The 20,807-nt window shown below is 39.1% G+C and overlaps 1 protein-coding gene across 1 annotated transcript in view; it reads right to left on the reverse strand.

Annotated features, from left to right (window-relative positions):
- kcnj5 (potassium inwardly rectifying channel subfamily J member 5) overlaps window positions 1–19,279 on the reverse strand; it is a 25,421-nt gene extending 6,142 nt beyond the window's left edge. Inside the window, exons 1-3 of the mRNA XM_016242226.1 lie at window positions 19,119–19,279; window positions 6,674–6,756; window positions 4,190–5,066 (exon numbers count right to left, since the gene is read on the reverse strand). Of these exons, the coding sequence (XP_016097712.1) occupies window positions 4,190–5,066; window positions 6,674–6,736 (940 nt within the window). The 5' untranslated portion in view covers window positions 6,737–6,756; window positions 19,119–19,279. The remainder of the gene's footprint in view (window positions 1–4,189; window positions 5,067–6,673; window positions 6,757–19,118) is intronic.
- Window positions 19,280–20,807: the final 1,528 nt, after the last annotated feature.

A 20,807-nucleotide genomic window follows, 5' to 3' on the forward strand; every position in this document is an offset into this window, starting at 1 on the left:
ATGTATTTATTGTAAATTTGATAAAATATTTATAAAAAATAAATAAATAAATTGCACCAAATAATAATCTTTACAAAGCACTTCGGAGAAAACATATGCAAATGCAACATTATATATATTCATTATAAAATATATAAACTAAAAAAAATAAAATAATAATATATATATATATATATATATATATATATAGACTACTTGGTACAGTGTTGGTTCACCTACTTGATGTAAAATCTGGGTCCTGAAGCAAAACCAATTGAAAACCACTGATCTACATTGTAACACTGATTGAAACTCAAAACAAACTCAATGCTCTGAGAGTCTCTCTGACTCCCTCTGCTTTTGTGTCACATGTTTTAGAGCTGAAAGAGTGTGTAGGTTTGAGTATGGCATATTTAGCATTGTGTTATTCTCGCTCTCTCTCTCTCTCTCTCTGTGTGTGTGTGTGTGTGTGTGTGAGAGAGTGAGTTTGAGTGAAAGACAAAGACGTGGAGAGGGTATGTTGATCTCAATAACCTAGCAATGGCCGGTTTTGTGCACAGATGCTTTTCAAATCTATAAATAAGGGCACAGCACCTCAAGGCCAGGGGTTCCTAAGTCTATTTGTGGAGAACAACGGTGACACTGAAATCTGCTGACACATATGAGTACTATCATTTTTCCTATGATAAGAAGCACCATTATAGGAGCTGCTGTGTTCCCATGCAGGAAAACCTTCCACAATTCTATGTTCCTTGTCATTGCCAATTTTATAATTTAGCTTTAACATACGTCATTATGAATTATATGTATTTGGAAGTATTTTTCTCAGTGTGCATGGATTAGTATACTTAAAAAAGAGCAGTTCTATAACAAATACAATGTAATAAGCCTGGGTAATTAAACAGATCTGTAAAAAAAATATAATAATCCACTAATTATATTGTTACTGAACAAGCACTTATCTAATGGTTCATGAGTGGCAAAGACACAAGGACTGAAAATCACTGCCTTTAGAGGACGGTAGAGCTCTCTACAGGTTTGTTTGAGCTTTAAATTAAAATCCAGCATTAATAGTCAGTGTTAAAATTGAAACCGCTCAAGCACACATCAATAAACTTCAAACTGCCTCCACATTTACTCTCTTAATCAAAACATCACCTCATAAAGTTGGCCTTTAAAAATCTATATTAGTTATAGAACATTAATTCAAAGCAAGTTCTTATCTATGGGTTTGAGACTCATTAATAACAAAATAAATGGAAAGTTAATGGGCGCTACTTAAAAACACAGATAAGCCACCGGACATATTTAGTAGATGCCGTTGGTTATGAGCACTCAATGGGCTGCTGCGTTTCAGGCATTCATTAGGTTGACAAGAAGACAAGCATTCAGTGACAGGTTATTTGTCTATAATAGGATCCAGATCTTTGATAACTAACACCAATTGATTTTAAATCCATATTGATAGACATTTGTGACCTGCTGCTAATGTTTCAGCATTAATTGTACTGCATAATGGCTAGTATGGAAGTAATACAAATGCATCAGACTTTGTGCAGATGCATATGAAATGCACCAGAGACTTGACTCTCAATATATTTTAAAGTGTTTCTTTTTATTTATTTATGGTAAAACAAAATCAGTTTTTAACTATTTGCTTATTTCCAAATAGGTATTTTTATAATCAATATTTCATTACACTGCATTTGCCTTCTCAACAATTTGCCTCTCATGCTTCCAAAAAAAGGCATTTTAGAAGGTAGCATAATCAAAGTGCCTTTGGTCCAGAACCGTGTCTGTGACGCTTTACAATTCTGCCTCAAGTCAGCTCACTAGCTTTTAGAAAAGAATGGATCAAATATATCATGTTCTGCATTGGGATGAACCTTTCATTAGGGACAAGCTATTGTTTGTGATCATATCACTCAAGATCAGGCATTTCTAAAATGAAAACCGCTTATGTTGCAACAATTAAATGATGCAAATTACATCAGACTAACCATCATTAGAGTCTCATCACGTTCATGCAAATTGCAAGCAGTACTCAAGAGAATCACTATAGAGCTCTTGACCCTCAGTACTGTAAAAATAATAGACTAGACCAAAGCGGCTGTCAATCATCTCTGACACATGCCAGGGCTAAATTAAAACATTGCTATATTCTAAAAATCATACATCAGGTTGTTTGTGACCTTATTGGACTCACCAGGTCATTAGCGCTCTACTGCACATCAAAAGGAAGCCATCATCCCTCATTAGCAAGTGGGAGTAGACTTCGATCTGAGAGAGGCCAGAGAGCCTATTTGTAGGTTTATCCTGGCCAATAGCACCCTGATCTATACCTGGTAATCTGTCAAAGGCATCATTTACACAGGCTTCAGTAGAGCAATGGCATCATAGCCCATAGCTATTGACATGCTTACGTATGCACATCTCCACAGTGGAAAGTGGAAAACATTTCAAAGTGATAGGAAGGTTGAGGAGACTGCTGATATGTCATATGGCATATGTCATATCGTCTAGGGCCCAGAGCAAGGTTAGTGTACAATTAAATTCTCTCCATTAGGTCCTTGGATATTTCATTCAACAACAATTGCATGTTTGTGGTACAAAAACTTCCAAACATGTAAATTGTTGCATTATGAATGCATGAAAATTTCATCTTACGATGCTTTCCACCTTTTCTTTGTTGAGTCCTCATTGGTATTCACTGCAAAATAAGCACAAAACACGATGCCTTCACAGGGAAGCATGTATAATGAATTGGATTTCGATTAGCAGTGCAAGTTCTCTTTGGACAAACGCCCATTAAATAATTTGAATTGCAAACATTAACCTAAGATATCTGATAAAGCATGGGAAATGTTTCAGCCTGGGAATGAATCTGCAATTAGTGTAGACACATTAGACAATAGAGGCCTCTTTATTCCCTAAACAGCCCTGAGAATAAGGAGATCTACTCAAATCAATATTGCACAGAATTTTTTGCAAGGTCAACCAAACAGTAGCCAAGAATAATCTATCTAGATAATCCATCCACTTTCATATATTCAGAATGCATGTTTGCTGTTGAAGGCCAGGTATCAAACTAGTATCGGTTAACTTTGTACAAACCGTGCTTAAATGCATTTGCATTTCATTATTTTAAGCAGATTATGACTACTTTTTAAGGTAACAGACTAAAAAATAGATGCAGACTGAATAAACTATGCAAGGACTGCCACAGTAACTCCACATTAACAGCATTATTAATAATCAATTTGAATGCCACAACACCTTGGGCTCTCTGTTTTGTTATGGATTGTGTATTAGTCCAAATGTCTTAAAGTATAATACCGAAACTGTGGTCTCAAAGACATTTTAAAAACAGTTTTCTCATTGAACTGCCTGACTGTTATTGAGTATCAATGACCTGAGAACTGGAACAATGTTTATTAAAATGAAGAGTGGAAAAATAAACATTTTTTTGCTCCAATAAGCTGTCCAAAAGATCCCCTCCAGCAGAGTGGAACATACCCGGAGTACTTTCATCACCTTTCACCTTTTTCCACAAATCCAGCCTGGACAGGTTTGCAAGGACATGGCTAGCCAGACAACAAGAGGCTCTCAAACCCACCCTGACTCATGTGTTGGAAATATAGCCTTAGCATCAATATTGAAACATTTATCTTCTTGTCAGTTCTTGAATGTTATTTTTTGTGCAGTCAGCATGCTTTGTGAAGGGATGACTCAGCATTGTCAGCAAATGAATAATGTGTTGCAGTTTTGTATATTTAAATGACTGACCTCTAAGTCTCTCTCTTACGGCAAAAAAATCATGGAAAATTCATTGAGGTCAACTGCTCTACAGAGCTTGGCAGTTAATACGCAACTTGCTCCTTGAAGTCATTCCGAAAGACTGATAGTTTCTAGGGTCAATGCAAAGCTTTAAACCAGTAGTCTCAAACTCAATTCCTGGAGGGCCACAGCTCTGCACAGTTTAGCTTCAACCCTAATCAAACACACCTGATCCAGCTAATCAAGGTCTTCAGGATTACTAGAAACTTCCAAGCAGGTGTGAGTTGGAGCTGGTTGGAGCTAAACTCTTCAGAGCTGTGGCCCTCCAGGAATTGTGTTTGAGACCTCTGCTTTAAACTGTAATTTCTTACTCATGGAGACTATGACACTTTCAGGTCAACAGTTGAACTGCTTGATGTCAAGGAGAACATACCTGTAGCTTCGACCATGCCCTCCAAGATGACGACAATCTCAAACTGTTCCTTCTCCATCTGTGCCCGGGACATCTCCCAGAAAGGACTCTTCTCATTGATCTCGTGGGAGATAATGAGAGGCGATACCAGGAAGAGGCGATCGTCTCCTGTGTCAAAGCCAATGTTGATGTCAGTCTGGTTGAGCGGTATGAACTCGCCCTCCTTCGTCTGCTGTGAACGAATGAGTTTAGCACGGATTGACGCTTCCACAATGTGCGAATTCCGCAGGTCACCCACTCTGAACATCAGGCACATCTTGCTGTCCCTCACTGAGATCACGGCCTTGTGGGAGAACATCAGCGTCTCTGCTCGGTTCTTGGGCTGCGAGATCTTTACAAACATGCAGCCTACCATCATGGCATTTACAATGGACCCCAAGATGGCCTGCACCAGTAGAAGTATAATCCCTTCTGGGCACTTCTCTGTGATGACACGATAGCCATAGCCAATGGTGGTCTCAGTTTCAATGGAAAAGAGGAACGCCGAGACAAAGCTGTTGAGGTTTTCAACACAAGGGGTCCAGCCCTCCTCATCGGCGTGTAGAAGATCTCCTCGTATTAGTGCAATAAGCCACCACAAAAACCCAAAAAAGAGCCAGTTGACCACATAGACCAAGGTGAAAATGAAGAAACTGAGGCGCCAACGTAAGTCGACCAGTGTTGTGAAGAGGTCGCTGAGATAGCGATAGGTCTCTTGAACGTTTCCGTGATGAACATTGCACTTGCCGTCTTTCTGTACGTAGCGCTGGCGGGGTTTCTTAACAGGATCAGAGATGAGGTGTGTGCGATCTGTGGGGATTTGTGCTTCCCTCAGATGCTTGGGGAGTTTCTTCACCTGCTGTAAGGAGGTAGAGAGATAAGGAACAAATTCAAGATCAGTGTGATATAGAAATCTTTGCTGAGCTCAGTCTTCTTGAAAAAGGTCTCAATTCAAAATACTGATGATGATAAAACAGGCTACAATATCAGCAAGTCTGAACCTGTAGACCTATATTAAGCATCAGTGTTAGACTGCTAGGGAGACTGTTGGTTGCTGGAGGCATAATACATGCAGGATGTGATGCTTCCTACAGGTCCTCTGGTGTTGCAAACATTCAACATATTTTGCAAGCCAGATCAATAGCTCCCATCTGCCATTTCTATTTCTTCACTAAGATGCCGTAAGCCAGAAAATGACAGTGTGGATGGCACAGTTGCCAACATCAAGCATCGGTACGTTCATACTGTACCTTTCTAACAATGTAAGTGCTCTGATGTCTTTGTAACTGTCATGACATTGTCGCAGTATGTCTCTGCACATACAGAACATGCAGATTACTGCAACATAACAGTACTGATGGATTTTTCTTTTTTCTATTGCTGCTCTTTTTTCTCGCTCCCATGACTCTCTTGCACTCTCTATCCTATGCTCTCTCTATCTTGGCACTAGTCCATTTCTGATTCCATGTTCTACACCAGCTCCATGGGACACTTCCCCCATTACCTTCCTCTTCCCCATGGGACACTGGCAAGCCCAGATAAGAATCTTTGCCCCCTCCCAAGTCAATAACACCATGCCCTCCACATGAGACAAGAACGCACTGGCACGTAATCTTTCCTTTTGTGGAAGAGTGTGCTTGGTTGTTAATTGAAACGTGGTATCATGGTGGTGGTGGCAGTCAATTATAGGAAAGCCTTAAAGTGCTTATGAGAAACTGGAACACACAGAGACCTCCTGCTGCGTACACACCTGCGGCCCCCTGTTTTCTGTCAGATAAAGCCATATATTGGCCAACAAATAAAACCAACACTTTTTGTACACCAGTATTTGGTGTGCCTCCAACTTTGTAGATCAAGTTAGCTATTATATTCACTATTCCTCATCATATAAGTCATAAATTAAATATGCATTAAGCATAAATTAAATAAGTTTAAATAAATTATTTAATTTCATACATTTAAATAAATTATACATAACATATTCAGTGTTATAAATATGTCTTTGTATTTAGATTATTGCACAACTCCCTGAAATACTTGATTGAGCATTGTGTAATCAGCTATTTTATATAATGACCCAAACAGTTTATTGACCGCTATACAATGTACTGTCATTGAGAATATAAGGCCTCTAAGAATAGTTTGATGTTTGATTAAAAATGGTAAATAGTTACAATTATTGTCCAAATGTCTTGGTTAATTAAGCCATTCACATCATCACCCATTGTTTTTGTTCCTTGATTTTTGACTGTCCACATTATGATTTATTTGAAGGCCACTGGACTGCACTTCTATTTTGATGGGTTAATGATTAAAATATATTAAAAACATGAAATAAATAAATACATTTCTCATTTTTGTTGTAGATTCTAAATGCTGCAGCTTTGTTGTTCTATTCCATGGTTACAGAATATTCCTCAATACGGAACATTACTGAAGTTGAAAGTGATATTGGGGAAAACTGACCTCTTTTGGAGTCACTCCTATTTCCATGTCATGGTCCATGTGGACGCGGGAATCTCCTGCCATCCTCAGCTTCGACTGCAAACCTGAAACCGACAGATAACACAAAAGAATAAAATAACATAATTGCTCTTGTAGAAATTATAGCAAACAATCATGTACGCTATGATTTTAAACATGTTTTCAAAAGTAGTACTTTTAATGAGGGGGAAATACTGAGTGATCTTTAATGAATGCTCATTCAGTGAGCCTTGGGATTTACCACTTTAAGCCTTGATACATTACCATTATCCCGTTCAGATGGATAAATGTCATTACATGGATTTATTGTGCCCTATCGGAATATTGAATGGGTTGTTTTAGGATTACCACTGTTTACAGATTCACTCGCGCAAACAAGGTGCATTCAAAATCAGGGTTAATCTCATCAGCTAATGTCTCACTCACGGTCTCACCCTCCCAATTAGGCGAGTAAACATATTTATTATGTCAAACGCCATGGGGAAAACTTTAGTTCAGGAAAACTAAACCTGACTGCTCAGGTTCTCACATTAAATAGAGTGTCTTTTTAAATGTGACATGACTTTGAGATGGAGCAAGCCACACACACTCAGACACCTTTAGGGGAACATCTTTGATGGTCACTTGAAGGATTAAATCAAAGCTCACAAGGGAAATGTACTTTCTGAGTGTGCGGATTGAGTTTAATTCGTGCCTAAAACAGGCTGGCAGTCTCAGCTGTTCCCCGCTCCCTAAAGACTAACTGCATCATCACCGTCATGCCATGAAAGCTGCTGCTGCTGCTGCTGCTGTCTCCATCATCCAGTCAAACTCTCCCTCATACACACAGAAGGAACGCCAACCTGGGTGAGCACCTCTGCGCACTCCTCTCCATTCTGACACATTTAGTGTTCACCTGTCAAATCTATCGAGCCAGGCTAGGGCCTGAACAGAAAGTACTGCTGCAGCGTAGGACAAAAAGAAGCACATAGACTCTGTTTCAAAACCTACTGAGCTGTGTTGCTGTTTACAACATCCAAACTGAAATGGAATCTCGTGCGTAACTGATTTGAAAAGGTCTGTTTAGGACAGCATCTCTGTGTCAAACGACTCACAAGTGACTTCAACAGAGTCTGCTGTTAGCATGTCGCTAAGCTAACAATATGACGTTACAGGCATACAAAATACAAATATACTACAATTGGAAGTAGTCCATTTTAAATGAATTGTGACTATTTTATTGAAACCTTTCTGCATTTCAAAAGAGTTGCAAGTTTCTCAACTCTGGATGAATAAAATAAAATAGAAAACCAATGAAAGAAAAATAATGTTGGTGCATTAAGCAACGATTCAGCTCCAGATCCTGGTCACTCCCACACTGCACCTGTGCAGCTGTTGCAATGTCATGTTAATCGGTTACATAAGGTGCCTAATGACAGTGAATAACTCCCATGGTCCCCAACAGCTCATCTGCAAGTCATGCTAGCCATGTGAGTGTTCTGAAAGCTGTTTATGATAATAGTTAAATAACTTTCATACAAATAATGGCAGATTCTCCTCTGAAATATAGTGTAAAAAAGAAGAGAGTAAAAACCAGAAAGAGAAAGTACAGCCTATTTAGAGGTATATTTTACAAATCCCCCACTGCTTTTTCCAAAAAAAAGTCCTTAAAATAGGTATTGATCAGCTAGGAGAGTAAATCAATGTAGAGTTATCAGGTGAACCAATGAACCACCGGGAGCAAATGACCACTAATGCTGTTGCATTCCATTCCATGCCTTGTGATGGCCACACACATTTTCAGCGCAGAGAAAATAACTCTCACTGTGAGAGAATGAGATAATCGGCACCTTGTAGAGCTAGACGCACAAAATCTGGCGCTGTATTGGGAAACAGCTGATCTCTGGCTAATTAGTGCATTCTAGGAAGAATCCCTGTTGCAAAACATCTAAACTCAACAGTAGTGAACATTTTACAGGAATTGGAGTCCAGCCTCACTGGAGATTCGAGTCCTTTGTTTGACCCTTGTTCTTATTTGTCCAATTCCACTCTACTGCAGTGACATCACTCATCCCTATTTGCACGGCCCTGCTTGCGTGCAGATGGCACGTCAGAGCCACCATCCACTCAGGAATACAGTGTTGACTGACAGGTCTGCAGTGAAAGGGCACACTGACGTGACCCGCATCCGAGATGCACATGGAGAATACATCACAGGCAGACAGCAGGCCTCCTCAACGTCCCCTCCTCTGCCATTTCCACATTTTATGACAAAACGGTCCCTGTGCAACTCCATATGACTTTGAAGGTTGCACGCCGGTGAGGTGAGCCAGAGCAGAGTTTGTTCCTTCCTGCTTATCTTGCTGTTCTGAAGCGGTAACAAGCTCCCTATCAAGCTTTTAGAGTAGCATGCTTTTTGTGGTTTTGGAGTCTGGTTGCAAGCCAGACAGGGGACACAGCAAGAGACAAAGACACAAGCTTACATTCAATGATTTTGGTTCTGGTTCCGTAACAATCTCTTCAATGATTCTATCAATACATTCGAGTAAGAAATGTCTGGGGGGGAAATGCATAAGAAATAAATGTAAAACAATATAAATTATGCACATCAAATCGTGTAAATTATGCATTTACTTTTATTGACTTGTAACAGCATAAATGCACACAAATAAATGCAACCTAGCAATAAATAGAAAATGGATAAAACTAAAAAAGACAATAAAATAATACATTATTCTAAACCAAAACTATGGTAACATTGATTTTATTTTTATAAAACATTAATAACAAAATTAATGCATCTTAAACTACACAATATTATGAGTTTTATGAGCCTTAAGTTCAACATAACACATCTGTGTGCTGTGGGCCTATACACTTTATAAATTCACTAAAAAGAACCAAATCGTAAGTCATTAACTTGGGAATCAGCACTGGGCATTTGTTTTTGATTCACTAAAAAGAACCAGTTCATATGAGTCATTTGTTAAAGTATCAGACTACTCTGGTCACACTGAGAACTGACTCATCAGAGTCATAAGTTTGGGAATCTGACTTACACTAGTTACTCACTGAAAAAAAACAACTGAATCATTTGTTTGGGAATCATATTTTCAGTATGACTCAGTAGCGGTAATCAGTCGAGTTTTCTTATACGGTGTGCTGTCTGAATGAATGGATCAATGCATGCACGAGAATTGTTAACAGAGTGTAATTCTGGCACAATATTTTAATGGTGGAGAATGTGGGCATCACATTTGTATAGTGACGTGTGGCTGTCAGACTGCTGTAATTGCACTGCAAAAATTCTACTGTATAATTAGTCAAATTCAGCCTCTTTTCACAGTGAAAGGTGGTCTCTTTTCTGTGAGAAAGACACCACAGGCATGCACTTGTATCAATACTAATTAGTGTTTTAATGGTACAGTTTGGTGGGGGGTTTCAGCTGCTGTCGGAGTTCCTTGCACATGCTCTTACCCCTACATCATTGCCTCTTAGAGCAGATCAGCGCAACGATCAGGGAGACACTTCATTTGCTAAACCTGCAGATTTCTCATCAGACTGCAGTGCTGTTAACCCCCCCACCCACCCTCCCTAAACAAATAGGAACAGCTGGTTTATCGAAAAGAGAGACATTTCCTGCAGTGTCTGGGGAATGACCCACGTGTTTTGTCAACACATTGCAGTACCAGTGATGTCCAACAACTCGATCTACTCAAACACATGGGAGAGTAATGACTGGTGGGGGAGGAAAAGAGCTCATGCTGCAGCAATGCATTTTACTACTCAGATACGAGTCCATTCATCCATGTCCTGCAGTCAGGGTCGCGATTTTCCCTCTCTTCCCTTTTTCTTTTGTAGGAGTAAGCAATTCTCAAGAGCCATCAAAACAAACTGAACAAGCCAGACTTTTGAATGGTGAAGACATACTAGAGCTTTCTCCTTAGACTTTACACCTTAGAATTTCTGTAGCTGTGTTCAATTCGCACAGTCGATGCAGTGTTCACTGCTGCCTACACTCTGAAGCTGAAAAGTTCAAAATAAATAGTTCATTTGGAATGCCATGCAACATCATGGTGAATTTCTAATGTACTATATGTATCTGTTTCATTGATGGCACTGTAACAGACACATTGTATGTTTTTCACAGGGCCTTAAACATTTTGCCACACCTGCCAATGGCCTGAGTCTTGAGAAAATTTACTGGCCATATATATATATATATATATATATATATTTACTAGCCATGAAACTGTACGCGCATTACTTGATTACAAACAAGCAGAACAAACTTGGGAAACACATCTGATTGGAATTGTTGTTGTTATTATTATTTTTATTATTATTATTATTATAGAAATTGAAATTATAATTATTATTAGTTACTGGGCAATTGGCAAGTAACAGTGTTTCATATAGCCTACTCATCAACACTGATTTTTACTCGCAGTTGGTGCTTGGGGAGCATTAATCTTTGCACATGGTTTTATACCAGTAAAAAACTGTAAAAAGTGCACCTGAAAATAATTAAGCTGAATGAAAATCCGGACACTTCACTTACTCTCACCACATTTATTGTAGCTATATTTTGTGTGCAAAGACTGGTGGGTGAATTTACCTCTGTACTCCCTATGAAACATCAACATACACTCTTTACTGATGCTTTTTGCAAATGCACTGTACTTATACACTTTCTATTTATAGGAATAGCTCAGCGAAGGATGAAAAAACTGTCATCATTTACCCTTCCTCGTGTCCTTCAAAGCCCACATGATTTACTTTCTTCTGCTAAACATAAAATGAAAGATTCTGAAGGCTGTTTTCCATGCAATTACCATGAATGGGAACTGAAGCTGTCAAGCTTTAAAAGGGCACCATGGAAGTATTATAAAAGTCATCCATTTGACTTGTGTGCTGCATACTACATTTTCAAAAGCCAAATGATAAATGTTTGTGGAACAGACAAAAGTCATTATTCAGTGTAAAATATAGCACACAAGCCAGGGACAAGGTTTACGATACTTTTGCATCCTTTTGAAGCTTGAGAGCATTCATTTTAGTTGCAAGGAAAAGAACAACAACACGATTTTTAAAAAATGCCGCCTTTTGCATTTCAACAGAAAAAGGAAAGTAAAATGTACTGGGAATGGCATGAAGGTGAGTAAATCATGATAAATTGTATATTTTTCGGTGCACTATCCCTCCCAAACTGGAGGGAATTTCAGGTGCTTAGTAATAATTATGTCATGATGTATAAAGTTGAAATAAATTAATTTAAAATAAAAACTATGAAAATAAAATACTGATTAGAAAAATGAAATATTTTATTTATTGACCCGTGTGTCATGTTACCATTAACTGAAATCAGAGAACTGTAAATATTCAGTTTACTTTATGAGAGATTGGATTATACAGTACCCTCTGTTCGGACACTTCTTCAATGTCATCGCTGCAGCATCGTCTCTGGTGTGAGTGTGTGCGGACGTGCATGTAGAGGAGAGAGCGGGATGATGGCTCGGCCGTCTATATCTGAAACTGTTATGGCACTTTGAGGTTAGTCGGGGCAAATTAGTTAAATGCCCCTGGAATGAACAGCATCCAGTGCGGCTCGCTGCCAGCACTGCATTCACTCGCCTGTGTGTGTGTTCAGGCGTGCAAGTGTAGCGTCCCTATCACTCTGAATGACACCAAGCGTTCAAGCAGACATCCTGTCCACACTAAGGACAATTAGCCTAATGAAAGCAGTGTGTCTTGTCCTATCAGTGACAGGAATAGCAGCGGCTGAAACTAAGCTGGACGCTGTCTTTGGAGCGCTGGCGCCGTGACAGCGACCTTCCTCGTAGTCCTACACCAACACAAGTGATGCTTCAGGAAGTTCACATGGGCAGCCAAATCACACCCACTCGAAAAGGCTTTATAGGGTGTGTGTGAATGCATACATACCTGGTCCAGTGACACTCACTGAAGAGAGCTAACAAGGCCGTGCACTCTAGGCAGTCATTACTGGATGTGTATGTGTGTGTTTGCGGGGGGTGGGTTGTGTTAAGTAGAGAACAGACTCTTCAACACTCTCTCCTGTGTTTATCAGATGGCCTGTCAGCTTCCTGAAGTGATTTGAAGCATCGAGTCTGCCAAAGCAGGCGTCGTGTCAAAGTGCCCTAATTAGCATTCCAGAATCACTGAATCACTGACCACTTAAAACACCTTTAGTCAGGGTCTGTCAATATAGTGGAGCACAAGCAGAAAATACTAAATCCTTTTCTTTTGGGAGCACTTATAATCCAGTGATAATGGACTGTGATATCTGGGGAATCTCTGGAAATAATCAAAATGTCAACACACGGGAGATGATGACTGCGCAGGAGAGCGCGTTCACTTGCAGGCATATCCTCCTGAAGACAGGCCATCTGTTCTGCACAAACACAATGTAAATCAGAGCTAAAATCCTTATTCTCTATATTGAGCAAGGAGGTCTATGATATGTATACGATGCAATCTGTTTGCATTTCCATTCATGGGTTAATAACAACTACACATGCAAGGAAAAATTGGTATCAATAAGGTTCTATTTGTTAAGATTAGTTAACTACTATAGTTAACATGAACTAACAATGAAAAATGATCCCATTAACCAACATTAGAGAACTGTAAACATATTAATGTGACATTAAATTATTGAAATATTAAATTATTGAATTATTAGTTAACTACTATAGTTAACATGAACTAACAATGAAAAATGATCCCATTAACCAACATTAGAGAACTGTAAACATATTAATGCGACATTAAATTATTGAATTATTAGTTAACTACTATAGTTAACATGCACTTACGATAAAATATTCTTCTAAAGCATTTTTAATTTTAATCTTAATTTCACCATTTACTAATACATTCTTAAAATCAAAAGTTGCATATTATTAGTTTTGGGACCTGAGCTAACATAAACTAACAATGAGCAGTTGTCTTTATGAGCTAATATTGACAAACATTCATATATAGTGCAACAGATGAATTGCTAACTGTCAGTTACATTTAGATAATGCATTAGCTAACATTAACTACTGAGGTACTGATTAACTACTAAAGTGTTACCTAAAAGTGTTACCTTTTACTCATTATACACAAAAGGTTAAATTTCTGTATATATACATACATGTATTTATTTTCAAGTTCTTTTTTTTGTAACTTTTTTTGTAAATATCTTTTTACCATTTTTAGAAAGTTGCACTACATGACAATTTCCAACCTGAATTAACCCTGTCTTGTAACAAAACGGTAAAATTGATATTGTAAAGGTTCGGTCTCATTTACTGTTTTTCAGGGAATTTTCGCCGGCAAAATCCTGTCATTTCAATGGGAATCGATGCGATTGCGAATTTGCGTGAGAGCGAAATGTTTCCCCACACATACATTTCTGTATACTGTATATACATACATGTATTTATTTTCAAGTTCTTTTTTTTTGTAACTTTTTTTGTAAATATCTTTTTACCATTTTTAGAAAGTTGCACTACATGACAATTTCCAACCTGAATTAACCCTGTCTTGTAACAAAACGGTAAAATTGATATTGTAAAGGTTCGGTCTCATTTACTGTTTTTCAGGGAATTTTCGCCGGCAAAATCCTGTCATTTCAATGGGAATCAATGCGATTGCGAATTTGCGTGAGAGCGAAATGTTTCCCCACACATATTTCACAACAGGTTCAAGTTGGTCACAGGAATTTGCTGTGTTGACCAACTGAAATTTGCTTGGTATAAAAGTGAATTTGTGAATTCTGTGTTTCATACATTGCTACAATCTAGCGTAGCGTTAGTTCTGGCAGGTCACGTTAGTCAAGCCTCGGCTGACTCTCAGCTGATCCCCATCAACCTATGGGAGTACGACACCTATCTAAGCATTCATATATAAGGTCCCTCCGTATTATCAGCAGTTTTCGCATTGCTCAATAGCTAATTACCCTCCTCCATCCCCAACTCCTCCTCTGTCAGTCAGGATTCAGCCTTCTGATTCTTCTTTGAATCAGACTAATTCTAAAATGTGTACATAACATTATTGAACTTTAATGATATCTGCAATACATTTATGTTGGTTCTGTTCTGTTTACCCTGGGGGGGTTATCGTTGCTCTCCCTGCTCTCATCCATGCTAGGCTGCATGGATGCACATGGAGTTCTTGCCCAGAACAGAACCATACCGCCAATCCAAACTGTATGCTAATTGTCAATCATCTTTGACGATAGTGGTCCTGACAGAACCATTGAAAAGAGACAATGGAGCTTTTTGACCTGCAAAATTTCGTTGTGATCACACCGTAAGACTCTTATTGACCTTGACACAAAATTGGCAGGTTTTCACATATTAACAAGAAGGTTTAGAAAAATTAGATCAAACAGATCTGAACCAAAAATGTTCAGTTGTAGTTGCTTGACTGACACAGGAGATACGCTAGTGGAATTGCAAAAAGCACATCACATACTTTTAAGTAATGAAAAGGGCCAGGTGGAATGATGCTCCTCTGTCTTTGAAAGCATCACAGAACAAAAGTCTGATATTTCTAGTATTGCTGCAGTGACCTGAGCATGTAGTGCTTCATCAAACTTACATTGATCACCTTCTTGACTTCCGAATGACAGATGCAATCTCGCACACACATACACACTGCAGTCTTTCACACTTCTCCTTGTCTCTTTGCTTAACAGTCAAAGACGTCCTATTTTTTGCAGTGATTGGATGCTACTAAACAAAGTGGCTGGAAAACTTTTGATGGTGTTTGTTGTAATATTTCTCCAAGCACAAACTTTCATACTTATAAATCAATACATGCTATATTTAGCAAAGGCTTGTGCTTGTTTTCTTTCAGATAAACATCAGATGTTCTCTGATTTGTTTGCATAAGCGTGCCGGCGGCAGTGTGTATGCATCTCAATGCAAAATCAAGGCCTGAATGTAACTACAAATCTGTCATTTAGCCACGCCTCTTGTTCCTTCATCTTCCCTTTTCATTATCTGTTATGTCGGCGTTTATTGCACACCGTCACACACACACACACACACACACACACACACACGTAAGGCCTGCTGTGTTTATGAGGCAGAAGGTAAAGGAATTATTCTCTATTACAGAGTGGATCGGAGTTTTACGAGTGCTGGTTTAAAGGATGCGGCAGTATTACTTCCCACTGTGTTGCTAGTGTCAGCCCTATATGTCACAGAACTGCGGTCGCATTCGGTGACAGGCTGGAGTATAAAAAGAAGATCTACATTCAAATGTGATGCTGCGTTCACGTATTTGAGAATTATCATAACTCAGGGATTCAACGCTGAGCTCTTCACATCCTTAGACTCACAAATGATTTGTTTCTATGGCAACACTCATAACACCGAAAGGGCTTCAAAATACCTAATGACTCAATTAATTCTCTGTAAATGAATACCTTAATATTTTATTGTGAAATATTAAAGAACAAACAGTGTAAAAGGTTTTTGCAGTTTTAATACCTTGTTGGAGCCACTGTCATTGGGATTATATGAATTCTGTGACTTTTAGTGGTATTAGTAGGTATAACTACTAAACATTCTGTCCTGTTTGATAATATTACAAATATTTGATAACATTATAAATATTACAATTATGATTATATATTTCGACTGATAGCTTAAGCTCTTTATTTCTTTTGTTAGTCATCCTGTTTTCCTCTTCTAGAAATAATAAACTTTACCTTACATCTTAATTAGGGCTGTCAAAAAATTAATCGCGATTAATCACATCAAAAATACAAGTTTTTGTTTACATAATATATGTATGTGTACTGTGTTTATTTATTATGTATATACAAATAAACACACATTCAGTATATATATTGAACATATTTACAAGTATATACATGTATATATTTATATTATTATATTTTATATATAAATATATTCAATATATAAACATAACATAATTTTCTCAAATATATACATTCATGTGTTTGTATTTATATATATACATAATAAATATACACAGTACACACTCATATATTATGTAAACACATTTTTTTATTTTGGATGCGATTAATCGCGATTAATCTTTTGACAGCACTAATCTTAATATAAATTAATATTACAAAAAACATTTTAATGAATGCATTACTATTTCAAAAATTAAAATGTAAAGTGTACAGCATAACATGAATGACCAAGCATAAGATATAATCTCAGACCTGTCCTGTAAACTGCTAGACATATACTTTCAAAGCACATAGATCAATGCAGCAGGAAATAGAATTCCTCTCAATCCGCAGCTGACATGACAATATTCTGAATGTATTAGACTGAAGCTTTATCTAATTACAACCAAGCAGATGGATTGCGCTCGAGGACTTTCCGGCTTGGATCTTACCTAACACAGTACAAATGGAACCTGCACTTTGGGAGAAAATGAGGTGCAACTTACTTCCATCTGATGCACGTCCACACGCACATCCACGCAAACACAGTTATGTGTGAACATCTTACAAAATCAGTTTCTTTCAAGGTAACCCACTATCAAATTATGTGAGGGAACTTCACATCATGAGATCAGCTAATCATTGAGTTCTCAAAAATGATTAGTCTTTAGAATTATTGCTTGTGCCAAACCATAACTTCAGAGAAACATATTTCTGCTGCACGACCAGGCCTGCATGTGTTTTTAATGCTCTCTTTGCTTAATGTGTCCAGTGCTTAAGCGATAGTTCACTCAAACATTTAAATTCTGTCATCATGTACTCATCCTTGTGTCATTCCAAGTACATATATGAACTAATTTCTTTTATGGAACACCAAATGAAACTTTTAAAGACTGTACTGGTCACTCTTGTCGATGCAATTACAATGATTGGGAGGCTTTCAAGCTTCAAAAAGATCACAAAGGTATAAGTCCATATCACATGCACTATATTCTGAAGTCATCAAATACATCTGAGTAAGAAACAGAATAAAACGTAATTCCACATTAATTGTAATTGTATTGACAATAGCAGCAACAACTTATTTTTGTTATAGCTGACAATAGCAGCAAAATTTATTATTTTATATTCCATGGACGAATTCAAGTTTGAGGGAGTAAATTATTTGCATTTTGGCTAAACAATCCCTTTAGTAATTCACACTGATTTATAATTTCTATTGCTCCATGTGACAGAAGTGGCAGTAGGTATTTGAGAAAGGCCTTTGGTGTGACGCAGTTGTTTTGCTCAGAGTTAAGAGAATTGTCATGAAGTGAATGGGGTCAAAGGTCACTCCATCAGAATCAACTGAGCCATGGTGACCAGCGACTTGAATGACGTGTATATTCTGACAATTCTGCAAATGGATTAGGCTGAATGCTTCTTATGTTCGCCTGTATTTAAGATGTATGTGTGCGGGTCAGGCTTTGCCTATATTGTAGAGAACAAATATCCCCACAAGGATAGTAAAACCTGAAATCAACTCCATTGCAACAGCCAATGATCCCCAGGAGGAAAACAACTTAATAAACATACTAAAAAAATACATTAGGTAAATTCTAAAAGGCTGAGAGTTAAGTTTAAGCATAGGATTAGAGGATTTAAAATATCATTAGCTCGGTATAGTGCATGTATTTGCATATGTTTTTAGTTGCAACTTCATGTATATTTAAACATGACATGACTGTAGGTGTGAAACCGTACAACACATTTCTCACATTTGCTATTATGCATGCAAGCTGCAAGCAAACTACATGAAAAATTCACACACACACTAATTCCCTCTCCTTGAAGCAACGATCGAGCTGACTTTTATTATCTTCCACTTTATCGAGCAGCCACTGCTTTGTTCCCTGCTTTTCAGCACAGAGTTATCTGGAGACTCAAAGTATGACAGGACCAGAGAGGCTAAACGGAGAAAAAAATCTCTCTATGTGAGCGGTTTGTAGCTGCAGCCCCAGGCAAGAGAACTAATACCCCTATAACGAAGACTCAGAGAGAATCACTATGACTCCCGCCAAACACCAGTGACTTTTCTCTCTGAAAGTGTGCACCCAACAACATTCGGTTGCCACAAACGCACCCGCACATGAAAGCACATGCAAACTCTCTCCTGCACACACGTGCATGCACACATGCAACTGGCAGGCTTGCAAAACTCCTGCAATGCACTAAAACACATGTCCGCTCTTTAACCTGGGAACGCTGGCAAAAATGCCACCTTACATGCTGGAAGGCATTTTAGATCCGTGGCATCGTAGAAAAGGAGCAGACGCTTGCTGTCTCAATGGGACAAGGGTTGCCGATGGGGTAATCCTGCGATCCCCGCCGGCTCTCTTTCCCTCTCAGCATGCTCCTTCTCAAGAGCGACGGATGATATAAAGACCCCATTCAATGGTGATCGAGTGACACAATCGCACTCGGGTAACGGATATTCTAACCCCCGTTCCTCCCTCTCGTCAGACTTACCTTCATTCGAGCGCAGAGGTAGCTGTGCAGTGTCAAGGGAAGCATGATAGGGCAGCTGCGCTCTCTTCTGACTCCAGCTCTGATGTGCTCATTTCAGCTGCCTCACTGCCTCGGTTCACACAGCGCTCCACCACCTTCTTACCTCGCTCTCCTGGAGGATGCTGGCGAGTGAGAGAAAGAGAGAGAGGGAGGGATGTGAAAGTGAGCATGAGAGGATGTTTCCTCCCCCACAGCCCCCTGCTCCTCCGTCTCCCCTCGCAGGATTTGTCCTTTTCGTACTTGCGTGTGCGTGGAAGCATCCTATAGTGCACAATCAGTTTCTGCGGGCTGAGGTTTACGCAACTGCGTGAAAAGATTTGATGAGAGAGAGGAGGAATCCTACTAGACGTGCCTGATAATCAATTTATCTAATTTTTAAGCTTAAGAACAGCCTGAGGGTGAGATACACCACAGTGCAGTAGGAAAACTGGAAGATACTGTATGTACTGAAGCAGAGAGGAGGCACAGGGGGACGGAGTGAGATAAAGTTGGACATTTGCTTGTTGCCCCTCTGCAAGGTCGCCAGAACGGTGAGCAGATGTTTCGGTAGCATTACATGTGGCCGTCTACCCACACACTTCCAACATGCGAATGAACACTGATTTATGACTCTGCAGTCTCCCCCCACACAAACATATGCAGTCGCACATTTCGTAATACACATTATCTGCCCAACAGCAGTAGATTCTGTGGCTTCTATTGGATCTGTTGACTCCCAGCACACATTTCAGTGTGTGGGCTTGAGGTTTGGGTCCCAAATGGGATCCATATCAGTTAATCGTCCCCTGTCAGATGCTATAAGTGATTCATATGGGCTAATTCAAATGGACAAACCCATTTGGGGCCCAAACCTTATGCCCATATCCTGACCTACATTGGACCCACCCGCTGGGAATGTCAAACCAACGAGTCCAGTATAGGTTAATAGCTGCTATTGGCGTAAATGTTGTCATAATGGTGCAGGGGGCCCTGAAACGTATACATGGGCCCCTTCTTGAGTTATCATCCATCCACCCTTGAGAAGGAGCGTGCTGAGAGAAACAGAGAGCTGGCGGGGATCGCAGGATTACCCCATTGGCGACCCCTGTCCAAATGAGATGACAAGCATCTGCTCCTTGTCCACGATGCCATGGATCTAAAATCCCTTCCAACATGCGAACAAACTCTGATTTATGACTCTGCAGTCTCCCCGCACACAGTCACCTATTTTGTAACACACATCATCTGCCCAACGGCAGTAGATTCTGCGGCTTCTATTGGATCTGTTGACTCCCAGCCCACATTTCAGTGTTGGTATGATTTGGGATTGAGTTTTGGGCCCCAAATGGGATCCGTATCAGTTAATTGTCACATGTTATATTCTATAAGAGATTCATATGGGCCAATTCAGATAGGGCCGACATGGAAACTGTGGACAAACCCATTTAAGGTCCAAACCTTAAGCCCATATTGTGCCTACATTGGGCCCACCATGAAATTTGGCTGAGAATCTCAAACCAATGAGTCCAGTATTGGATTATAGTGGCCATAAAGGGAGTCCCAATGGTGCAAGGGCCCCCGAAACCTATGCCCCCCTGACTTATCATCCATCCCCCTTGAGAAGGAGTACATTTAAATACATAAAGTTGAACTTTATGTATTTAAAACACA

This window comes from Sinocyclocheilus grahami, unplaced genomic scaffold, assembly GCF_001515645.1.
Source record: "Sinocyclocheilus grahami isolate Dianchi unplaced genomic scaffold, SAMN03320097.WGS_v1.1 scaffold649.1, whole genome shotgun sequence".
Lineage (NCBI taxonomy): Eukaryota > Metazoa > Chordata > Actinopteri > Cypriniformes > Cyprinidae > Sinocyclocheilus > Sinocyclocheilus grahami.